This window comes from Poecilia mexicana, unplaced genomic scaffold (genome assembly GCF_051168715.1).
Source record: "Poecilia mexicana isolate PSO_F unplaced genomic scaffold, ASM5116871v1 scaffold_11, whole genome shotgun sequence".
Lineage (NCBI taxonomy): Eukaryota > Metazoa > Chordata > Actinopteri > Cyprinodontiformes > Poeciliidae > Poecilia > Poecilia mexicana.
The window spans coordinates 11,745,780-11,767,636 of record NW_028263380.1 but is presented as its reverse complement, the minus strand read 5'-3'; the positions used below and the strand labels follow the sequence as shown (position 1 = coordinate 11,767,636).

At 37.0% G+C, this 21,857-nt stretch overlaps 3 protein-coding genes across 5 annotated transcripts in view; 1 reads left to right on the top strand and 2 right to left on the bottom strand.

Moving 5' to 3' along the window:
• Positions 1-3,385, top strand: part of ctnnal1 (catenin (cadherin-associated protein), alpha-like 1) — a 59,913-nt gene extending 56,528 nt beyond the window's left edge. For all 3 annotated transcript variants that reach the window (XM_088010202.1, XM_014995172.2, XM_014995173.2), the window contains exons 18-19: positions 481-564; positions 1,508-3,385. In XM_088010202.1, coding sequence (XP_087866328.1) covers positions 481-564; positions 1,508-1,678 — 255 coding nt within the window. In that variant the 3' untranslated portion in view covers positions 1,679-3,385. The remainder of the gene's footprint in view (positions 1-480; positions 565-1,507) is intronic.
• On the bottom strand, positions 3,377-5,965 carry abitram (actin binding transcription modulator). The gene is made up of 6 exons (XM_014995174.2): positions 5,772-5,965; positions 5,640-5,691; positions 4,296-4,425; positions 4,124-4,200; positions 3,980-4,049; positions 3,377-3,841 (listed from the first exon to the last, which is right to left on the bottom strand). Exons 1-6 carry the CDS (start codon positions 5,851-5,853, stop codon positions 3,710-3,712), a joined length of 543 nt encoding a protein of 180 aa, XP_014850660.2. The 5' UTR covers positions 5,854-5,965; the 3' UTR covers positions 3,377-3,709.
• A 7,474-nt stretch (positions 5,966-13,439) lies between these two features.
• Positions 13,440-20,148, bottom strand: sla1a (Src like adaptor 1a). The gene is made up of 8 exons (XM_014995169.2): positions 19,922-20,148; positions 19,393-19,489; positions 18,461-18,560; positions 18,228-18,314; positions 17,939-18,042; positions 16,228-16,359; positions 15,708-15,837; positions 13,440-15,167 (listed from the first exon to the last, which is right to left on the bottom strand). The coding sequence occupies exons 2-8, from the start codon at positions 19,463-19,465 to the stop codon at positions 14,969-14,971; spliced, it is 825 nt and encodes a 274-aa protein (XP_014850655.1). The 5' UTR covers positions 19,466-19,489; positions 19,922-20,148; the 3' UTR covers positions 13,440-14,968.
• Between the last annotated feature and the right edge of the window lie 1,709 nt (positions 20,149-21,857).

Sequence of the window (21,857 nt, the reverse complement as noted above, 5' to 3'; positions counted from 1 at the left end):
ACTTGGATATCAAATGAATTCTCAGTGTGCAGCAACACAAGACAAATTATTTATAGTGTTACATATTTTATTGTGTAATAAAATATGGGCTCCATATTTGATTAAATATGCATTTTAACGATTTTTGGAGACATTTAGATAATTATAAATGACTGTATTTATGTAGTTAATTTACATATTCCTTATTTGATGTCAGCTGTCGCATATATATTTATTCACTGACTTATTTGTAATATTAAGTGGATCCAAATTGTGTCAAAAATATGCAGAATTTCAATTTAGTTCCGAGATTATATTGGTTGTTCACTCATAATTTTCAATGCAGAGGGTTATTTGAGGGTTGTGTTCTTGGCATATGTTGTATTTTAATGCATAAATTCTGTCCTTATATGGTCAGGAACAAGAAGAAAGTTCAACTGAATAATTTCAACCTTAACAGACACGTCTTGTTAAAGGACTTGATGTTTTCTCTGTCTGCAGGTGGACTCGTCCATTCAGACAACCAGAAACATCATGACTGTGGTCCTCTCCCTCCTTCCCATTAGTAATAAGCTAAATAAAAAGGTAACATCCACATGCTGCCTTGAGGTAAAAGTGCGCTTTTTTATATAATGGTATTATTTTGCCCTCAGGGCAACAGCTGGATTTTAACAACGTCCCCATCTTTCATTTGTAGAAAATGGTGTTATACTTTTAAGAGTTCGGATTTACTCATCTTAGTGCGAATGTATTTTTTATTTATTTTTTTTGTCAGAAGGAAATTAGTCCTTTTGTAAGAAACAAAATGGCTGCATTTACATATTAGAAAAAAAAAGATGGACGGTCAAGTTGAAACATGACCAATTCCCATTACCAGACAAATCCTAATTGAAATCTTATCATCAAAATAATATTCAATGAAACCTTAGCAGGGTTTCATTATTGTATTCTTTAATAGTATTTATTAATACTCTGGCAGGTTACTTGTTATATTACAAACAAAATCCTCACACACTATTGTTGGAGATAAAAAAAAATAGATGTTCTGTGCCCAATCTGGAAATATTATGCTATTTTTTCCTATGATTAAAAAAACTTTTTACATGAAGCAGTTTTGAGACTAAAAGCCTTTTATATGCATTAGCATTTAAAAGGCTTTTTATAATAATTGTCATCTCTGTCATTCTGGTTAATTTGAGTCTGTGACTCACTAAATGGATTCGTTGAACCTGCTAATTAAAGATTTTTTTTTTTTTACTCTAATCTTTTGTCAGAAATGATCTAAAATAACAGATTCAAAGAAAGGTTATGTTATATTAAACAAGCCAATTTTAGGCCTCAGTTTGATGCAAGAGCATATTCAACATTTGTTTGGTTCGATGGATTTAGTAGAAATTAGCTTCATATACTGCAAATCCTAACCCCAAGCAACGTGAGGTTATTTTAGCTCTTCACCAATTAAATGAGTCTGAAAACCGACAAATTTTTCTTTGCGTCTAATTACCTATTCATCCCGTTGAATCTGCAGTACAAGTCGGAGAGGACGAGCCTCAGTTCCCTGCAGGACTGGGGAGAACGACCAGACGCGTCCACGCCTGTCAAAGAGGAGGCGGCTCTAAGCGGCAAAAACACAAACGGCTTTGGAGTCAAATCCCTGGAACAGCACCTGGCCGGCCTCAACCTCCTGGAGAGCAAATAATCCTGGAGAATGTCTCTGTTTTTGTTTTTTTTTCCCCACTGTTGTTGTCAGAGCACCACATAGCCAACCTTACCTCTGTGAAATTATCCCATCATCCCCTCCGACCACTGCAGCCTGGACTTGGAACTACGAGGCAAAGATGGCTGCCTTCGGGTCAGATAGATTGAATTTGACACGTGGGGGATAACGCTGAAGGTGTGCCAAGAAAGAAATGCAAACGGAAGCTCTTTAGCTACTTGGCATGAATCACTAGTCAACAATCAGCTTTCAAATGAAAAATGATTTTTGACTCAATTTTGATTTTCAGGGTTCATCAACATTCTTATACGAATTTCATACATTTTCAGTTGTATTTTTTTTTCCCTAGCATTCTATAAATGAACAGAACAAAAATGTGGTCTTTTAAATTTCACAAAATCATGAAATAGGCCACCAGTTTTCTGTGTGATTTTGGGGCAATTTGGATTATATTACACAAAGTCTACTTCAAAATCTTTAACTCCTTGATTTGTCAAAGTGTCAGACTAAAAGCAGATTATTTAAAGCAAAGTTTGTGTGCTTTGGTACCAAAAGCTGCAGTTTTTTCCTTTGTCTGGCATTATAATCCCACTAACTTTAAGAACCACATATCCCGTTCCAATTGAATTTGTTTGGCAAAAAAAAAAAAAAAAGTAAAAATATTGGCCCCTGTTTGAATTTTGAGTGTGCATTCAGTCATTAAGCGAAAAACCAAAATGCTTAAACAATAAAATCAAGTGTGATGGAGTCTTTTCAAAAGATACATTTAACTTAAAGTTAAATCCATGCATCTTTAAGAATTTTGGGACTGAAAATACCTTAGATGGAAAAGTAAAACTGGAATATCCAACAATTTTCCATACTTATCCAGACCTCAAAAATATACTAAGGTCAAACTGAAAACTTCCCCAGGCTGCGTTGGAACCCCGTTTGTTAGGAGTCATAGTTCAGCCACACATCTGTTGTCTCAACGTGCCTGTGTGTTCCGACCCCCCTTTGTTATTTGGTGTACTGTAACTGTGTTGCACAAGCATGGTGGTAACGTGTAACTGCCATAATGTAACTTCCAAGCAGATCACATAAAAAATAAAAAAAATATTTGCCATAGCATTTACTATAGAACATTTCCCATGTGACAAGTTAGTAGAAAAAAAATCAGATTCATGCCAAATGATTGAAAAACATTAGCGGAGATATTTTTTTTTTTTCCTTTGAGTGACAAGAAAAAGCTAGAGTTGGTCATTTAAGCTGCTGAGGAATCAGGATTTTATTTTAAAGCGCGTCAAGTGAAACCAAATCGTCCTGTCGGACTTAAGAGTTGTGGACGGGCATCGAATAGAACCTTCAAGTGTACTTGTTATGAAGACTATCAGTGTGAAGCTGCCAAACAGGCCAATATGTATTATAGTTTATGAGATGTTTAAATATATAGTGTGGTACTTAAAGCAGTTGTTTATCTGAAGGTAACAACCACTTTGGTACTGTGAGAGCAGGAGATAATGACTCAAATCTACAATATATAGTAGGCTTTAGGGAAATTGTGTATCTTTTATGAGAGCAACTAGATATTCTGGACATTATAATGCCACCACAGATTTAAAAAAAAAAATAGTTTTGAACCATCTATTTTTTTTTTTTTGTTAGGCTGATAAAATGGTGAGAAAATAAATAAAAAAAATATTTTTCATACATTTGTTTGATTTTTTTTAATGTACAACAAAAAATCACCTGCAAATTATTTGCAGCATTTCACAGAAGACTTTCTTGCTTTCTCTATTACTCAAATAACATAAAAAGAAATTGGTCACATTTAAAGCACTTTTAAGTTGAAAACATCCCAGAGTCTCTGTAACATGATAAACTGAAGGCACTTTGCTTCTGTTGCATAAAAGTGTCTTTCAGGAGAGTCAGTCAACTTTCTCAGTCTTTGTTTTGAACCAACCTGGAGAGAGAAAGTGAGAGAAGAAAACCAAAGAAACATTCTCTCGGAACAGGTTGGTCTTCAATGATCCATCAGGGGGGTTGTGACAAACTGCGTTTGGAAACGACAGACTCAAACTCTTCTCTTGTCAGGAGGTTTTCAGTTATGCTCTTGCTTTCCTCAAACTTTGGAAGGATGACGGCTATATATCCTTCGGTAGACGGCTGGTCAGAGTTGATGACAAGAGAAAAAACATTTTCAAGCACTTTGTTTCATAAAGTGAGAAAAAAAAAGGCTTATACTTTAAGAGTTATTAGTTTACAGATTTAACCTGCGATAGCTCTAATAAAATGTACATTTACCTTTTCTAGCAAGAGATTTGGGGTTTCTAAAATGTTCTCATTGACCTCCAGAAGACGCCCCCTTATGCAACTGAAACAATAAAACATTGCAAAGAGTCAAATACTAATATGTTCACAAGAGGGGGGAAAAAAACAAAATCTCACCTGTAGATTGTGTACTCCTTGTCATCTGAGCACATTATCCTGCACAAAGGTGCAAAATCTGTAAGGAACTGCGCCCCCTGTGGAAAGAGGGGGAAAAACATACCAGGAATTTGGGTTTAAAAACAGTTCCTATACACATTTACCAAAAACATCTGAAGCTTCATGACTTTACCCGTTTGGACTTCCCAGACACTTTATTATTCAAGCGACTGCAGCCGTTACTGATCTGGTAATTGATGCTTTTGATTGTGCGTCCATCCTGAAGTATCGGATGCGTTTCTGCTAAGGTCACAACGCACAGCCTGCAATAGGAAAATCATATTTTGACACACCTTACAATTTCTTTATGGGTAGGTTTTTATTTTTTACAGCGTTATGGACTGAGGAGCACTTATAAGTAAAATCTGGGCTCACGTGTAATTTAGAATTAAATTATTAAAAAAGGAAACGCACAAGGAGAGAAAGAAGTAAAGAACATATAGTAGAACAAAATTAGTCAGGACAAGGAGGTAAGAAAGAAGGAAAAAAGTAAGGACAACAAAATAAGGGGATTTTTAGACAACAGGATTGGGAACAAAATTTGAAATTGAACTAGGACTGGACTTTTAATACTGCCAGAAACTTAAACGTATGAATACACTTTGTTGTGTTCAGGCTGCAGTGCTCAGATTTCCACCACACATAGCTTTTGGCAAGATCAGTTTTAATCTCATTTGAATAATTATGTTCTTCCATGAGTTTGCATGGCTTGTGCCAAACTGCAAGCTGCCCTTCCAATGGTTTTCTTTCAAGTGTAGCTTTCTTTTTACTAATCTCTCAAAAAAGACCAGTTTGTGGAGCACACAACTCATAACTGTCCTGTCCACAGATTCTCCCACTTCAAGTGTGGATCTCCATAGGCCTCTCAGCTGCTTCTCTGATTAATGCTGCTCTTGCCCAGCCTCAAAGTTCAAGTGGACAAACATGTCTTAACGGGTTTGCAGTTGGGTCACACCATCTTCTTATTCATATTAACACAAACCTGCACAAGACACCCAAAGCTTGGGATATTCTTTTATAACCTAAGTCTGCTTTAAACTTCACAAGTTTATCACTGGCTGGTTTATTGTGCTTCTTGGTCTTCAAAAATGCAGGATATTCACCAAAGTCCTCAAACAAATCTTTGAGGGCTTTCACAAAAGATCGACATTTATCCTGAGCATAAACTCAGCATACTATACTGTCTGTAATTATGTAGGATGTAAAGAGGACCAAAGTCACACAACCGTTTTCAGATTTTTGTTGAGTTAAAAATAATAATCATCATCATCATCATCATTTGGGAGAAAAATACACTGACGTTTGTTTGTAAGGTGGCAAAACGAGGAATACTTTTAAAAATCACTGCAAACGTGCGCCTTCATCATCACATTCAGTTATTTTCAAAGTCTTTGTTATGTTATGAGCTCATAATTGATCATAAACTAAAGTCCAGATATTGTAATTCAAATGGGCGATTATTGCAATAATGAATTACCTGTTTGAATGTTGTAAGATGCAATGATCTTCACACGATTTGCCCTTCATATCTACAAAACATAAAGCGAGTATATAAAAACAGAAAAACAAGAACATTTTGCTTTTTGTTAAGTACTATTAATATTGTTACCTGCTCTGTACCACCGTGTGAAATATCGGTCGATAACAGAGGGCGCTTCTGCGTCTGCGTTACTCTGCTCCACGCAGTCCATCAAGACAATTCAATCAACAACCTTAAACAATTAAATAAATTTTAAAAAATAAACGTGAACACATTTGCTTCAGATGTGCTTAGCTTGACGGAAATGTAACGGCGTGACACCAGCGTTGTCCGCCTTTTAAATGTTTCCGGAGTCTTGGGAAAGGAAGTCATAGTATAGGTTCCGCCAGATACGATGAGACGAACGAAACATTATTCAGTAATGTTAGTTTTATTTATTTATTTATTTAATGTAATTTGGACTTTGAGTCTGTAATAAAATCTATCTATCTATCAATAAAAGCGCGAATGGTTCCGCTGAGCGCTGTTATGAGTTCAGTGTACTTTTAAGGACGTTCATAATTACTTGGTCATTTCTTATACTTCAAGTATTCATAGCTATTGCGAAACACATTCTACAAGACGCCGTAATTTCCAGTAAGTAACCAGGAAAAATAAGTATTCCTCTTTTTGTATTATTATATTAAAATAATTTATCGATGGGTCACACCATAGATAAATGTTGTCCCTTGAATTTTTGCTACATGTCTACATAAAAACCTTACTTAATAAAAATAATAATAATAAAAAATAAAAATAATAGTTATAATAATAACAATAATAATAATAACTATTATTATTATTTAATGCATACATATATTTAAATTGCATAGTTTGTTGTTTTAAGTCATCCACGTCACCACAATTATGAGTTAGTTTATTGAATTTATATGTATTTAAAAAATAAAACTTTTAACAGAAAAGTCAGTATAAATTTTAAAAAGGAAATTACTAATTCATTAAAAATGCTGCTAATAACATTTGATTCGATTTGACAAACATCCCTCACAATGTGTCCACATAGACTGGCCACTAGATGGCAGAATATTTCTGACAACAGAATACACAGCTTAACATAAGATCCCCCGAAAGCTTAATGCTCGCGAGACATTTTACGGAATCAGGTGCATTTTGGTTTATGTAAGCCAGTCAAGAAAAGGTTAGAACTTATATCATCTCATCAGGACAGCTTAGGACATCCGTTCATTTTCCACAATTTGAAATATTTCTTTCAACCTAGCTCTAATGCTTCTCACACATGCCACACTGAGTCTATGTCGGGTTTGCCAATCAGTGTATTATGCAATGCAGAAAGAAGTCTTGGATGGATGATGTGTGCAGAAACTATGGAATGTTTTCTTTTCCTTTGGATCTTACAAATACAGCTCCTGAGGGATCCAGGCAAATGAACTGCCAAGCATATCTGGTATTATATGTTCCATTACCTTCCCTCTGTGGACACTGCTACCAGTAGCATGAGGTAAATTACATGGTAATGACTTCATCTCTGTAGCATAATTGAGAGAAATCAAGTCCAGGAGCTATTTGGCAGATGCTTGCTCCACACAATGAGTTTTCCGTGTACCCACTCACCACTTCTAAATCTTCTGTCCTAGTTGATCCCGATTAGTTTTTCCATTACTCCTCCATCTGCGACCTGTGCAAAAACTTTCCACAATGAAGCGGACGTAAACAGAGTCTGATCTGAGCCGATGATGTGAAAGACAGTCACAAACAATAAACGCAACCACAATCAAAGTAGTTTAAGAGGCTTATTGAATGTGCACTGCAAAACTTCATAGCTCCCCCAACACTTGCTGTCAAAGTACCTAATAAATGTGAGATGTCATTAGGTATTCTGTAACGCTTGATGACATTCGCAAAAGCTCTTGAGAGTATTTACTTTCTCCTCACATTCAACTCCTTATTTTTTATTTGTTTGAGCAAAAATATCTTCTTCTTCTCCACATTTTGAGATTTGCCTCTAGGATCCACTGGCCATGACACAGATGTGCAGAGTGCCTCCAGCTGCACGGGCTTCAGTGAATATGAATGTGTGCTCAGGATTCACACGTAGCTCCACGTCAGTTACTGCAAATCCTCTGCAGTCTGCCGTCCGTCTGCTTGGCTCCAGCAGTCCGTCTCCTCGCATGGATGCCTTCCAGCTTCTTTCTGTGAATTGGTCTCTGTGGTTCTGGTGTAGCTGGTATTTTTCTGGTTGTTGTATGAAAGACACAACAACATCACATAAAACTAAGTAAAAATTAAGACAGTAATATGTTCTGAAGTGAGATAGACTAGATGTTTTGAGAAGCAGATTAAATACATCTGAAGGAGAGTAAATGCTTGTGCTCATGCAAAAAGAAAAGAAAAAAAACGACTTTAACCATCTGTAGTGCTCTTCCCATGACTTGATGAATGTCACACACTCTTTTTATAACAGTGTTTCAGGTCATTGAGGTTTGTGGGCTTTAAGTCATAAGCAGTCTTCCTAAAAATACTTCTGTCTCACAACTTTTACGCTTTTTTCCCCCTTAGATTTCCACAGGAGCTGTCAGTGTCAAATTCATTTTTTACACGTTGTCCAGTTAAATCTCGGAACTAAAGCTTCATTATTTCTAAAACTTTGTGTTGAATCGTGCGCTGCTCAGCTCCCGTTGGTTCACTAGAACAGCTCATGATTCTAATCAGTTTGACAGACATGTGTGTTTCATCTGTAGGAGCTGATAAAAACTAAAACATTTCATTCTTATGACAGTATAGACAAGGTTAGTAGAAAGAGCAGCCCTCCCCTTTCACATAGCTGCGCAATTATTACAAAATATAGCAGACTATTAAATTATAAATGTCCACAGCAGAATTTCAATAAAAATGAAACGCACAAATGTAAATAAAAAATAGAGAAAAACACAAAATAATCAAACTTCCGTTTACACCTTTGATCATTATAAATGAAACAATCAAACTAATCAAAAAGCTGACTATGGAATTTTGTCAACAAGTTGAATATTCTTTTCTTCAGTATCATCACATGGAAATATTGCACTCAACGTCCACTGTGGGGAATAAAAAAAACAAACATGTTAGCACGTTTATTAGGACAATATATCTAAGCGACATATTTAATCACCCAAAAAATCAATTACTCTGAACTGAAGCTGGTACCGGTTCTTCTGAACAGTTTAAATGCCATGTTTACAGCAGTTTTATCACTCTGATTAGGTCTCCTTTAATGGATTGCAGGTGGAATCCATCAAGTCGGAGCATTTCTGTTTTTTCTTTTTTTTTTTTTTTTTCCTAACCTTTCTCCAAAAAGGCAGGAAAGGACAGGCGGTGACAAACCTTTGCTTTTGCAAGTGCATATTTGCTGTCAGACGCCTTTTTAAGCCCCTGCAAAAACTTCTAACCATTTAAGGACCTAAAGAAAGCCTGTAGAAATGCTGCTCAAGACTTATTTCAATAAACAAAATATATGGCTTCTTTGAACCACAGTGTGAAAACGTCTCTCACAACTTTTTATGGCTCCCTCTTGGGCCAATTGTTAACTACTGTATGTTAAACTTCTTGGAAATGTCAGCTTTAAGAAAGATTGCTTCTTTTTTTTTTTTCACCCGCCATTGATGCAATTTCTATACTATCTGACGTGTGAAAAGTGAGAGGAAGTGGTCTCAGCAGGGACGTTTCAACCACCTACTTGCAGTTTAAGACACAGCTACGCTCTGAGTTGCTGATCAGTTTCATCCAGTGTGCTGCTTTGAGTTTCATCAAAAGATAAAAAAAAAAAAATGTTGGGAAGTTGAAGTTATTTCTTTAACTGCGAGAAATACATGTATCGTTTTATGCTGGGTGTGTGAATAAAACTTATATACAAGCAAAGCAAAACAAAAAAATTTGAAAGTGCATTCCAGATGTCTGTATTTCTTTTTATGACTGTGAAAAGACCTAGCAGCAAACATAAATTTCCAGCCGATTACATCAGCTCGCCATGTTCCCCGTGGATGCTTTGCAGCTTTTATTTCTCGTGAATGTTTGCTTTTTGTTTGTTATTTTTTCTTCTCGGCTCCGCTCACAGCCTTGGTTGTATTGGCTCAGTATCCTGTAGTTCAACAGTGAAGGCCATGTTCTAATGTTTTTGTTTTTTCTCTCTACGACCAACATTATGGTTCACAGCGTTGGGAGTTATTCATGGCGTCGTCATTTAACGAGAGCTAATTTATCCGAAGCATTTTTTCACTTCAAAGTTCCCGTGTTTCCGTCCACCCTTTGCCCTCTGCAAAAAAAAAAAAAAATGTTCATGCATACCAAGCTGAACTTGAAGTAGATTTACATCACAATCTAACAGTATACTGACAGGAAATGAATACACTAACGCCTTTTTGTACCATGCTTAAAACAGAAATTCCCCTTTTGCGTTGTAAACTGACCACACATCTCTGCTCTCAAATTGAAAGGAAGGTATTCTTGATCAGGCCATAAAAATATTTATGTGCGGGCTCCACAGCTCACCAGTAAGCTCTTGGTGAAGTCAGAGGTTTGGACAGCTGGACCTCGGGATAATGTGCTAAGACTTCAGGAACTCAAATAATAGAAACACGTTTCAGAGAGATTAGTCTCTTTCCACCTCTTAATTTCCTTGAAGAAGCCCAACTTTCTGTTCCTTAATTCCTTCCCCCTGAAAGAGCAAATGTTCACAGGCCTCATTTGTTGACTTTAGAGGAGAGTACACTTCTAATATTTTATTTGGGGGTTAAATTCCCTGTAAAATAATATTTTTTTCTTAAATTTAATCCTCTTTGTTCATCTAAAAAAGTCAGCTTGAACCCCTGAGCCTTTTCTGCACAACAGGACAAGCATTGGGAGGATATCTTGTTTATTTAGTTACCTTTGAAATTCAATAATTCCCCTTTTGCTCCCATGAAAGCGTTTGGTTTCATGTTGTGCACAGATTTGTTGGCAAAGAGACACTGGTGTATCTGTCCTGTCTGCAGCAGTTTTACAGTAAATGCTAAAGATATGATTTTCTCAAATCTACACTAATGTGAAAGTGACATAGCTGTGGTCAGAAAGAACTGTGAGGAACTGTGAGGAGCTGCTTTGCTCTCATTTTGATTGCTGCGGGCAGAAATTACTTTTCCCCCCTCCCCCCCACAGCAACATGCACGTATTTTGGAACATTTCGCGAGGATGAGTGAAAATCCTTCAATTAAATTCACCTTTGATGATGAAGAAGCATAATATCACACTAATATTTTAAAAAAATAAAAATAAAACTTTGTATTTAACATATTTAAGCACTTTTATTTTGTCTGGAAAAAAGTTAAGAAATGAATATCTCTTTTAACGAAATCCCTCGTAACGCATTATTTGGGACAATTCCCATAAAATAAATGAAACTGGCACATTACACTTTATCTTAGCAGTCCAAGATTTTAGCAACTTTCTGCTAATAGTGAGTGACTTCCTGCTTTTTCCAGGATATAAATGTGACAAGACCTCTTTGCCGAAAAATTTTGAAAAGTGGGAACTAAGGGAAGTAGAATAATGCTAACACTGAACTGTGAAAATGAAATGATAGACAAAGCAAAGCCTGAACGTCACTTTCACCCCGGTTTCTTTGCAGGAATGTCTTGCCTACAGTGAAACACTCGGACGTGAGCGGCGAGTAATGCTGACTGGGCAGCCGTCTCTACGTGTTGCATTAGGGCCACCAGATGTTTGAGTCTGCATCAGTGGCTGTTCCGTTCCAGCACACGGAAGCAAACACGCGCTTCGACTTCACTCCAATCAGTAGCCTGCAGACATTTAACGAGCGCTTGTAACAAGCTTACACAACCCTCACATCCTTTTGTTTTACAGGAGAGAAAGTGCTGAGCTCGACTTGACTGATCACACACTTGTCGGCTTGTAAAGTTAATGAAAACATTAATAAGATTGGCAGGGCTGCCAACTTTGAGGAAAAATATGTGTGGGTGAGCAGCAACTTTTTTTTAAAATTACCCCATTATGGGTAAAATGTAAGCTTGCATCTTCCTGTCTTTTCTGCCTGTGACAAGACCCGGGAATGGACCTTTGATCAGGAGGCTCGAGGCTCAAAGTTAAGAGGAGCCAAAGGAATTTTAATTATTATGGGGTATGTTTTCCAAACTTTTACCAAAAGAGTCCTCTTTCCCATTTTCATTGGAGCAAAGAGCACAAACATGTGACAAGAGCAACAGGAAACTAGCTGGAAACGCAAAGGTTGGCAACAAGAAGATTGAACAGTAACATGAATTTACAGATATTTCTGTATATAAATGAAAACTTTCCTATAAAAAATGATTAATGCATTCAAACTTAGTAAACCATTGTAACTTGTCAGAGCCATGTAAAGCTAAATGACCACAGCTTTACACTGACTTTACTCTGTGAAGTCCAAACACATTATACATACTCTATTGTAGGGCGAGAAAACCTATATTTCTTGTAATAATCAAACCTTAACGGATTAATTTTTTTTTTTTAAAGCACAACATAAGCAAGACTTTCACCGAGGCCCAAACCGAGAACACATCATTCTGAACTCATGCCTCCCTAAAATGGAAACACTTCTCTAAGTATTTATGATGACGTAGAGAAGAGCATGACTGGCAGTTATTTTAAAGAGTAGACAACTTTCTTGTTAAAAAGATCTTTCTTAGATGCGTAGCAGTGAATGAGCACTCTGACTTTACCCAAATATCCAGCAACAGAAATCGAGGAAATTCATGAAAATAAATAGGTGAAGAGATTAGGTCTCTCATCTTCCACGAGAAAAGACATTCTTGTTTAAAAAAAAAAAGTTCTTTTTTTCCCACAAGGCTATCAGGCAAATGGAATCTTGGCTTCAAGAAAAAGGAAAAATCCAAATATGATTGTAGGCCTAGCAGTCAGGAGGAAGAGCAACAAAGTACCTTCTGTCCTCGCTTGTGAGCTTATAGATTTCTTGTGTAAGAAACTACATTGTTTCTGTGGGGTTTTAACTGCAAAATACTTACAGGACTTTTTTTTTTTTTTTTTTCCAAAGATCAAACCGATTAAACTATCTTTCTTGGTGTCTGAGCCAAATGAATGTCAGAATACCAGTATTTTATCTTCACTTTTACTGCTTTTAAAACACGGTGAAACAAAGTCGTAGAATACCACACTGGTTTGCAAAGACCAAAAGACAGGAAACATCATTTAGAGTTAATTTCATGTTGCAAAATTCTGTTTTTTTTTTTGTTTTTGTTTTTTTGTTCATTTTGTAACGGATGATTTTGAAACACGGCGTTTCAACATGCCTACCACGTAATTAATGTGACCTTTTCCTCTGCAACTAACATGTGGCTTAGCTCTACTTCACCATTCAATTGCAAGGCCTGATCATAACACCTTTAAACTATCACTGACACCAAGGAGCCATAAATACTCGTAGATAACCTTAGGCAGAAAAATAAAAACATTTATAGTGGTGAGAATACAATTTCCACATCAAAATTTGCCTCATACATAGAAACCTCTTTGTACCTGTGGTTATTAATATTTAATGGCCTGTAAGTGCAATATGCATAAGAGGAACTTGTTTTAGCACCCAGTTTAATCATGTTGATAAATGTGTTCATTTTCCATTACAACTATTTCCGCTGTAATAGCGGATGACTGTTCACTGACATGCAGAGTCCGTCTGGTCATCTTCTGATCAAACAGGGTTGAAAAGACAATATTTCAGTGGAAAGTTTTTGAAAAGTAAAAACCGCACAGTAGTTTCAAGGCACTTTTTAATCTTCACAGTATTATAGCACACACACACGTAACACATGGTGTTTTTTTTTTGACCTTACAAGCTAAACAACGTAATTACCACATTTGGCAACTTGTGCCGTTTGAAGCACAGTTAAAACACACATAAATATATTTCAAAGAGATAGTTAAAAAAGCTAATATGTGTGTATATATATATATATATATATATATATATATATATATATATATATATATATATATATATATATATATATATATTAACAGAAGCACGGCACACCTTCATGCTAACCGCTTTGAGAGTAAATATATAAATGACTATACAAAGGTAGTTGTTCAATTCGAAAAGATAGAAGATAACTAAGCTGTACATATTACCAATATTATAAGACTAACTTTTTCAGAAATTAGTGGAAAAATGTGTGCTAAAGCAATGTGTCTTATTTTTGTAGTTAAAGCAGAACAGCAGTTTCACACTTTCTCGTGACTTCAAGACACAATTTTAACCTTCGGTTGACTTTAAAAATGCACATAAAAAGGAACTCCTGCATCACCTTAATTGTTTTAGTCAAAAGCTCAGTCTCCTCATACCAGACGAAAAGAAAAAGCTGGTGTATTCATAAATATAATTTTTCAGTCTGGTGGTTCAAGCAATGTCATAACAGTTACAACAAGCAAAAAAAAAAAAAAACATGACATTTGGGTCACATTTGTCCCAAAACAGAAGCACGGCACTAACTAAATCGTATGGATTGTAGCCTAAACCCACTAAAGGACCTTTTTTCCCACAATGGCACTAGTTTTTCTGTTTTCTTTTTTCCACATTTAACACCTGACAAATTATGGTTAAGCTTCATGTATACTAGATAATCAAAAAGTAGGTCAAACAACCTTCCTCTCAAGCATTTGGTATGGCGGGATGAGCGAATTTTCACCAGTGCAAACATATGTCTGAGCATTTTTATATTAAAGACAATCCTTCATAAACCATAGAAACACACGGAACACGCAGAACGCTGCGACATAATCAGATGAGCTTTTGTGAGCTAAAACATTAATCTCGTCAACGTCATGAGGTAAAGATGAACAAAAGTAGCAAACATGTATTCGTATACATACCAGCATTCATCTCCAACTGACAAAGGGAAGTAGTTTGAGCAGGTACTAGCAGTCCAGATACTTCCTCCCAACAATTTCTGTGGACTACTTTGTATTTGAATAATGCTTGTCGTTATTGTTGAAGCCAATGTGCGGCACCCGCTCGTCTGACTCATTCGCACGGCTCACGTAAAAGACATATTTCGTTCGTCTTTGAAGCATGAGTACATGTGTAACTTACTGTTAAAAGATTTCAAAGTGCTGTTACTTCAACTCACTTTCATGATTTGAGGTAATCTGGCCGGAGCCGAGCCAGAGGATTCCTCGGCCGACGTTTGGGAGCTGTAGTAGATATCTGAGAGTCTCTGCAGGCCTCTGCTCAAACATTATTATTATTTTTTTAATTCATTTGAACCAAGCTGCTGCCGTCTCTAGAAGTCGTCCTCATACTCAGTGTTTGCGTTATTGCTTTCTGGAATCACATACACAGATCTGGATTTCTTCTTCCTGCGATCGCCTCGCTGCTGAGGGTCTTCTTGGCCAGAAAAGGACAAATAAGCAGCGATGCTGTTCCTCACGCCGTAGCTCACCATGTTGTCGCTCTGGCTGTCTGTGCTGACCAGTTGTTTCCTGTTAAACCCGTTGACAAACCCACACCAACAAAATTCATTTAAAACAATATGTTATGAAAAAAAGAAGTCTAGAGTAAATTTATTTTTACATATATTTTTTGAAAATCTAATGCTTCCTTTTTCTTGAACTAGATATAAATAACCACAGTTTCCGTTATGTTCGAGTCACTAACCCTTTTGCATAAATTTATATTTTTAGAAGATTGCATTTTTTGCACTTTCTCTCATTTCTGAAGTGAATTTGAATTTTGTTCTCGCAACATAATGCAGGTGTTTTTTTGTTTTTTTACTAGTCTGAGGTCAATTTTGCACAATTTTGCGTCTGTAAGTCTTTCATATTGCTAGCATCTTTTTGTCACAAGATTGTGGTATGTTGAAAATGTGTTGCGTAATTTTAGTTCTCTATTTTGTTTTGTGCCCCTTTCTTTACTTATCTTATGCACTACAACTTGTTCCCATTTAAGACATTTTGATCAGCAACCTTTTCATCCTTGCATAAATAAACTAGAGCCATGTGATTTTGACGTCTCTTCTCTACCTGTCTATTCTCTTCCAGTCAAAGTTGTGTCGCATGACGACAGGTGGCGGCCCAGGATTTGTTTCTGGCGCCTCAGCTTTTCCCGACAGACAAGGGGTGGTGAGCGTGCAGCACAGCCCATCTGCAGAATCTGTGGAGGGAGACAGAGGGGAAATAAAATAAACCCAATAAAACCAATTTTAGGTTGCATTATTTGCATTCTGTCTTCACACACTCTGCTGCCCAAGCAAATGCCACTCAAACCAAACTGTGAAAGTCTGGGGTTCAATCCTGGCCTCATAGCGATCGCACTCTTTCAGCTATCACCACTTTATTTGACAGCTTGCGCATGCCAAGTGATTATCAGTCATGCATAGCTTACTTAATTTCCTGTTTGTTCCAAAAGTGTTGTCTGAGTGCCGGAAGTAGACTTATAATGTTATGATCGATAAGAAAGGTTTCTATTTTGAGGCTACGAATATTATTTTCAGCAACTCAGAGTAAACAAGTCGGTTCGTGAGCTTTCAGTGCGTCCACCTACCAGAGTAATGATTGATCATGTCTTCAAGACATTGGAAAGTGAGCTTCGGTGAGATGTAGTACCAGCTGTTGTCCAGTCTGAAGATTCGATAGTGCTTCACTGCCCTGTGCTTCACCGAGAGCGAATACAGACCTGAGGAAATCACACGGTACATTTGTAGATGACCACACATGTGGAAAAGAAAAGTGAGGCAAAGCATCGAGAAAGTACATTGTGTACTAAGTTGATGTTGTTTGACAAGCTGATTGTGTGCTCAGCTGCTCACAACAAAGACACAAAAAATATATAAAGCAGCATTTTAAAGTTTAGGCCTTTTTAAAGGGATTCTTAAGTAAAAAAGTTATGAGCTATTAATGTCCTACTGGCTGTTAATAACTCTATGGGTGTCTTAATAAAAAAATACATTTGTCCAGGAGGCTGAACCTACTGGTTAGTACAACAGTGGCCAAAACCAAAGTGCATTTCTATCATCATAAAATAGATCCAATCTCTAAAATAATATGAGCTCAATTTTGCATAAAACCTAATGACCATTTATGTGCTAAACGGATGTGGCGAGCGATGTACCAATAGTGATCTTCCTGTGTGAAACATACTCCAAAACGGAGCAACTACAAAGTTTCCGGTCAGCAAAACAGACAAGTGACAAAATCATAAAATGATGTACGTTTTTTAATAGACATCTTTACTTTTATACAGGCAGTTACTCGGAACGGAAACACCTAACTTGTTCTTTTCTCTGAATATGTTTTTCGTAGGATAACAATTGGTGGATTGCTTACTTCATACCTCCCTGGTTCACTTAAATTATCGTTGGCTTTTGTGAATAATGTTCGTATAAATAGCTATGATCATTTTGAGATTGGAGTTGTTTCAAGATTTCAGAAGTCCACTTTGGTCCTGCAGGTTTCCACATGTTTACGGCACGTTTACAGGATTAAGGCTTTAAAACCCCCCACAGGTGCATGCAGAAGAGATGTAACTGCACACAGCAATTCCTGGTTTTAATGGCAAAGTTCACACCACTGTTTCACCCTACAGCCGTCTCTACTATCCCTAACATTTCGATTTTTAATTTCAGTCACACTGAGAATGTTGACTCAAGTAAACGCAGAAATAGCAAAGCCAGAGACTTGTATTTGTCTTTGCAGCAAGTTTAGCGAAGGAACTACTTACAAAACTGTTTCATTGTTATTTGAATAAAACAAAGTCTATCCGGTTTTTTTTTTTTTTTTTTTTGGTATTATTTTAGTTTGTTCCTTCTTTAGTGTTTCAACTTTGAGAGAAATGAAGTTCCTGAAGCTCGTCAGTGAGTGACGAAATATATTTGCGCAAGAAAATATTGAAATAAATATTTTACTAACTGTACCAGGACCAAATATGGCAATGTAAAGCAGCAACTGAGCTACACAAAAACAACAAGACATGGCGAGCATGGAGCTGGCTGTTGCGATGCCTAACATGCTTGAGGTCAAGGGTTAGGATAGGTCGGTAAGAGCTTTGTTCTAAAAATAGCTGAAGTGGGATCCGTTGTACAATGGAACAAAACCCCATTTCGGTCCTGCTGCAGTGGGGAGCTGCCTCCCCGTCGAACTGACATGTAGTAGGAAACAAATAAGCACTAGGGTCTCAGGTCATGCCACCCTGGGCGGTAAGCCACGCTGCCCGTGTCAAACACCAGTGCTGGCTGCGTAGCTGCGTGTGTTCCTACCTCTCTCGCTGGTGCTTTCTCGCACCAGAAACGATCCCACTCTATTACCAGGTAGAAGAAGCAGCTCTTCGGCTTTCTGCCTTCCCACCCCCTCAAACAGCCACCTGACAACACAGTAAACATGATCAGCAACACAAAAATGTTTCCAGAACTGAGATTGCAGAGAAGTAGACTTATTATGTACATGTGGTGATAAGAAAGACTAAGAGCTTTTGTTATTTATTTTTATTTTATTTTTAAGTATGCGCTGTGATAGTCAGCTTTAGAAAGAACATGAAGTTCCACTCACCCGTGGTAAACTCTCACCACATGGCTGTTGGGTATATAGTTCTCCTTCCCTGTATCAATAGAGCGAACTCTCCACCAATAAGCTTCCCTGGGTTAGGAAGAAAAGAGGAATTAATAGCTGACCTTTCTAAGAGCTTCTCCATAATGAGTTCTTGCACAATAAATTGACTCCTTCTTTTGACCGTTTTCTCATGATCATTTTAAATTTGTTGAGAATTTAAACAAAAATCTTACTGTGCAATGACTCTGAGTTTCTCCCCCATTTTGTAAATGGGCTCGCTGATTTCCAAAGAGGGGTAATCGTCGATCACAACTACTATGTCATCATCAGAACCTGACGACAAAAGTGGACATTTGCGAACATTATAAATACTGACTTTGCACAGGCCTCACATCTAAAAAGCATGCACTTCCGGATGTTTGCTTACTTTCATTTGAATATGAATTGTTATTCTGTTCAGAAGGTAGTTAACTAATGAAATAATGCTGCGTATTTTTAGAGATGGCTGTGGATGTTTTGATAAAAAAAAACAACAACAACAACAAAAAGAGGCGGATCATTTCAATTTCCTTTATAAATACTGAATTTAAAATTGAAATACAAGTTGTTGCCTTTCAGTTAGATTAAAATCTAGATTTTCTTTTCACGCTTAAGATGATGAAAATGAAAAATCACCAACAAAGAGAAAAAAGGAGGATTGTTTTTTTTTGCTCGAAATCTTTCTAGACGGACAGCTGATTCTGTGAATTCAACGTTGAACTCACCCAGACCCTAACTGACCAGTGATGTCATAGGATGAAGCCTTTGTTTTACCAGTGTAAGGTGTCAAAATGGGAGCAGAAAGAAGTTATTTCTCTTTGTGACTTATTCTTTGATTTTTTTTAACAATAAAAATATTAAATTTACAATTGACCACAGTATTTTAAAATTCAAAATTACTACTTGTGTTTTGTTTTTTTTTTCTCACTTTTGGTCACTGAGGGGACGCTTCAGTTGTCAAAACATGTGCAGACCAGCATTTTGCAATGTTTCATTCTAATTTTTAATTGCAAAACTATATAACTGATAGCAGCACATAAAGATTTAACCTTTTTATTTTTTTTTTCAAATAAAGTAACTTCGCAAATACACTTCTAAGTTTTGAATTTTTTAGGGGTGACCTTACCCTTCTGAGCACTGTCAGGGTTGTCAGTGTTGACCTTGCTGCTGTCACTAGCGCCTCGCATCATGTTCCCCATCCTCCAGGGGGACCAGACTCCAGCCTGAAGTCAACAGACAGACATGCAATAATGTCTTCATATGCAGCTCCTTAAAGTCTTCCCAGTCTCAAGCACTTAAAGTTCTGAATCTCACTGCGAGCTGACCAATGAGCTATCTCATCTCTCAGTTCAGAATGGGGAAGCTGAGGTTAGATGCTATCGGCCAGAATTTTCCATTGCAGCTTCCAGCTTGGTGTAGTCAACTGATAGAGGCAGATTGAAGTGTCATTTTACGTAAACCCAACCATTCAAACTGCTAACTTTACATGTTCTGTGTAGCGCCCAGGAAGAAGGACTGAAAATCTATCTGTATACGTAAATCAGACCTTGTATATTTGATCCAAAGCTACTTTACACAACGTTCCTTTATCTGGTATGAAGAAGTAACAATCTGTACATAAACCAAGTAGCAGATATGAAAAGTATTCAACATACCCATAGAATTAGTAGTTCATTGCAGGTGTTTCAAATGAGGTGACAAAAGTCATCGTTAAAACAGGGCCACGGTGGCAGCCGCCGCAGAGTCTAGACCCAGAGCTGTTTCATGTTAGCAAGACTTTACCAGAATGACATGTAGAGTGCGGTGACAGCCCTGCATCATACTGCAAACTTACTTCCTGTAAAGAAATGAGGAAGAGAGAAGGCAAATGTGTTTTGTAAAGACGCACCAAAAAAAAAAAAAACTCGAGAGTTGAGTTCACAGCAGTCGCCCTGTTTAGCCTAAGTTGAGAAACCGCATGAAGTGGGTTTAACATGTTCTAGCTTTTAGGTTTTAGCTAATCACAAATTAGGAAGAAAAGACAAAATTTGTTGAACTGAATCAAAATGTATCAAGTTGTATACATTTGCATAGGTAAAGTATAAACAGACTAACTGTAATTGGGTCATTGTTAATGCACTGGACAGAAATGATCTCTGGCACTTTGAGTTTGATGCAGTGCAATTTATGACGTCTCAGACTGAAGACACTTAACTTCAATCTTGATGTTGTGAAGAGGATTGTCATGTTTCTCCGCCAACTGTTTTGCGGCATTATTTATTGCGCCATCAGCTCGTGGGGCTTCAGACCAATCCAACTTCATCAAATAAAGACAAGGAGAACTGCTCTCTCAAATAAAAACTTACACTTACTGCCCCCCTTATTTATGCTACTGCTGGGATCGACTACTCTTACATTCAGAGCTACCTAACGTCTTTCTGGCATACAGTCAACAAGATATTGCAAATCTCCTATAAATATTTTGACATAGAATGGTGAGGGGTCAGGTAAAAAAATAGCTTATTACCAGTACACAGACACTATTCATTATCTATTCAAGTTACCAATGACGTTGTGTGAGATGATGTACGTTAAGTCCATACATCAAGTTAGTATCAGAATCAAGACGAGGTCTGACGCCATTTCCTGTTTTAATTGGTTGCAACCGGAGTGTCCAAATGGACTTGTAATGACAGTCAAAGTAAAATAAGTAACCGGCTTATAACGATTCAAGTGTTTGAAAATCAAAACTTAGAATATCTCGGAGAAGTATTCATGTCTTGTTCAGGTTTCTTCACTTTCATCCAGGCTTTTTTTCATAGAAAAACACAAAGTAGTGAGAACAAAAAAAAAAGCTTAAATAGATTAACAGCCTCTAAAAGTTTTATTTTTCCCGGGATGTTTCTGTGTGTAACATCAAGTACAAACAGCTTCCCTGTCATTGATAAAGGAAATAATACACCATCACGAAACCTTCTCATTTTTGAAGACAAACATATTTCTCAATTTTAACACACCTCCTTTGAAATGCAGCGCTGACACATTCATGAAGAAAAATGAAAAATGACTAATTGTTTGAAAGAAGATAGACTTATCATTTTGTGGTGGTTTTGTTGCCCAAAACACTGAGTTAGCAGTTCCTTTGGTCGGCCTTCTGGTGAGCTAATTCAGTCGTGTGTATTTTTGTGTGTGTACGTCTGGGGAAGAGGCAGAAAGAGAATCAACTCTGGGAACAAAATATTCCCAAGACATACTTGACAGAGCCGTGCATCACATTATTCATAAACTAAACAGGTTTACATGTTCTGCGACAGAAACCGTCACTGTGGTTTGGCTGCTGGTGGCCAGTTTCAAATGCCAAGACTGACTCTGTCAGGAAGGAAGTTGTCAGTAGGTTCAGATTAAAAATAAATTCATAGTCAACATGTAGCTTCTATGGTACTACATAAGTTTCCTGTGGCTAATTTTAAAAAAATAACTCATATGAGATGTACGTACTTCATTACTTGTACAGTATCATACATTCAGACATGGAAATTTTAGTCCAAAAGGATACCTTGAAATATCAATTTTCTTTAATTAATCCATGTTTTACCTACAAAAACATTAATA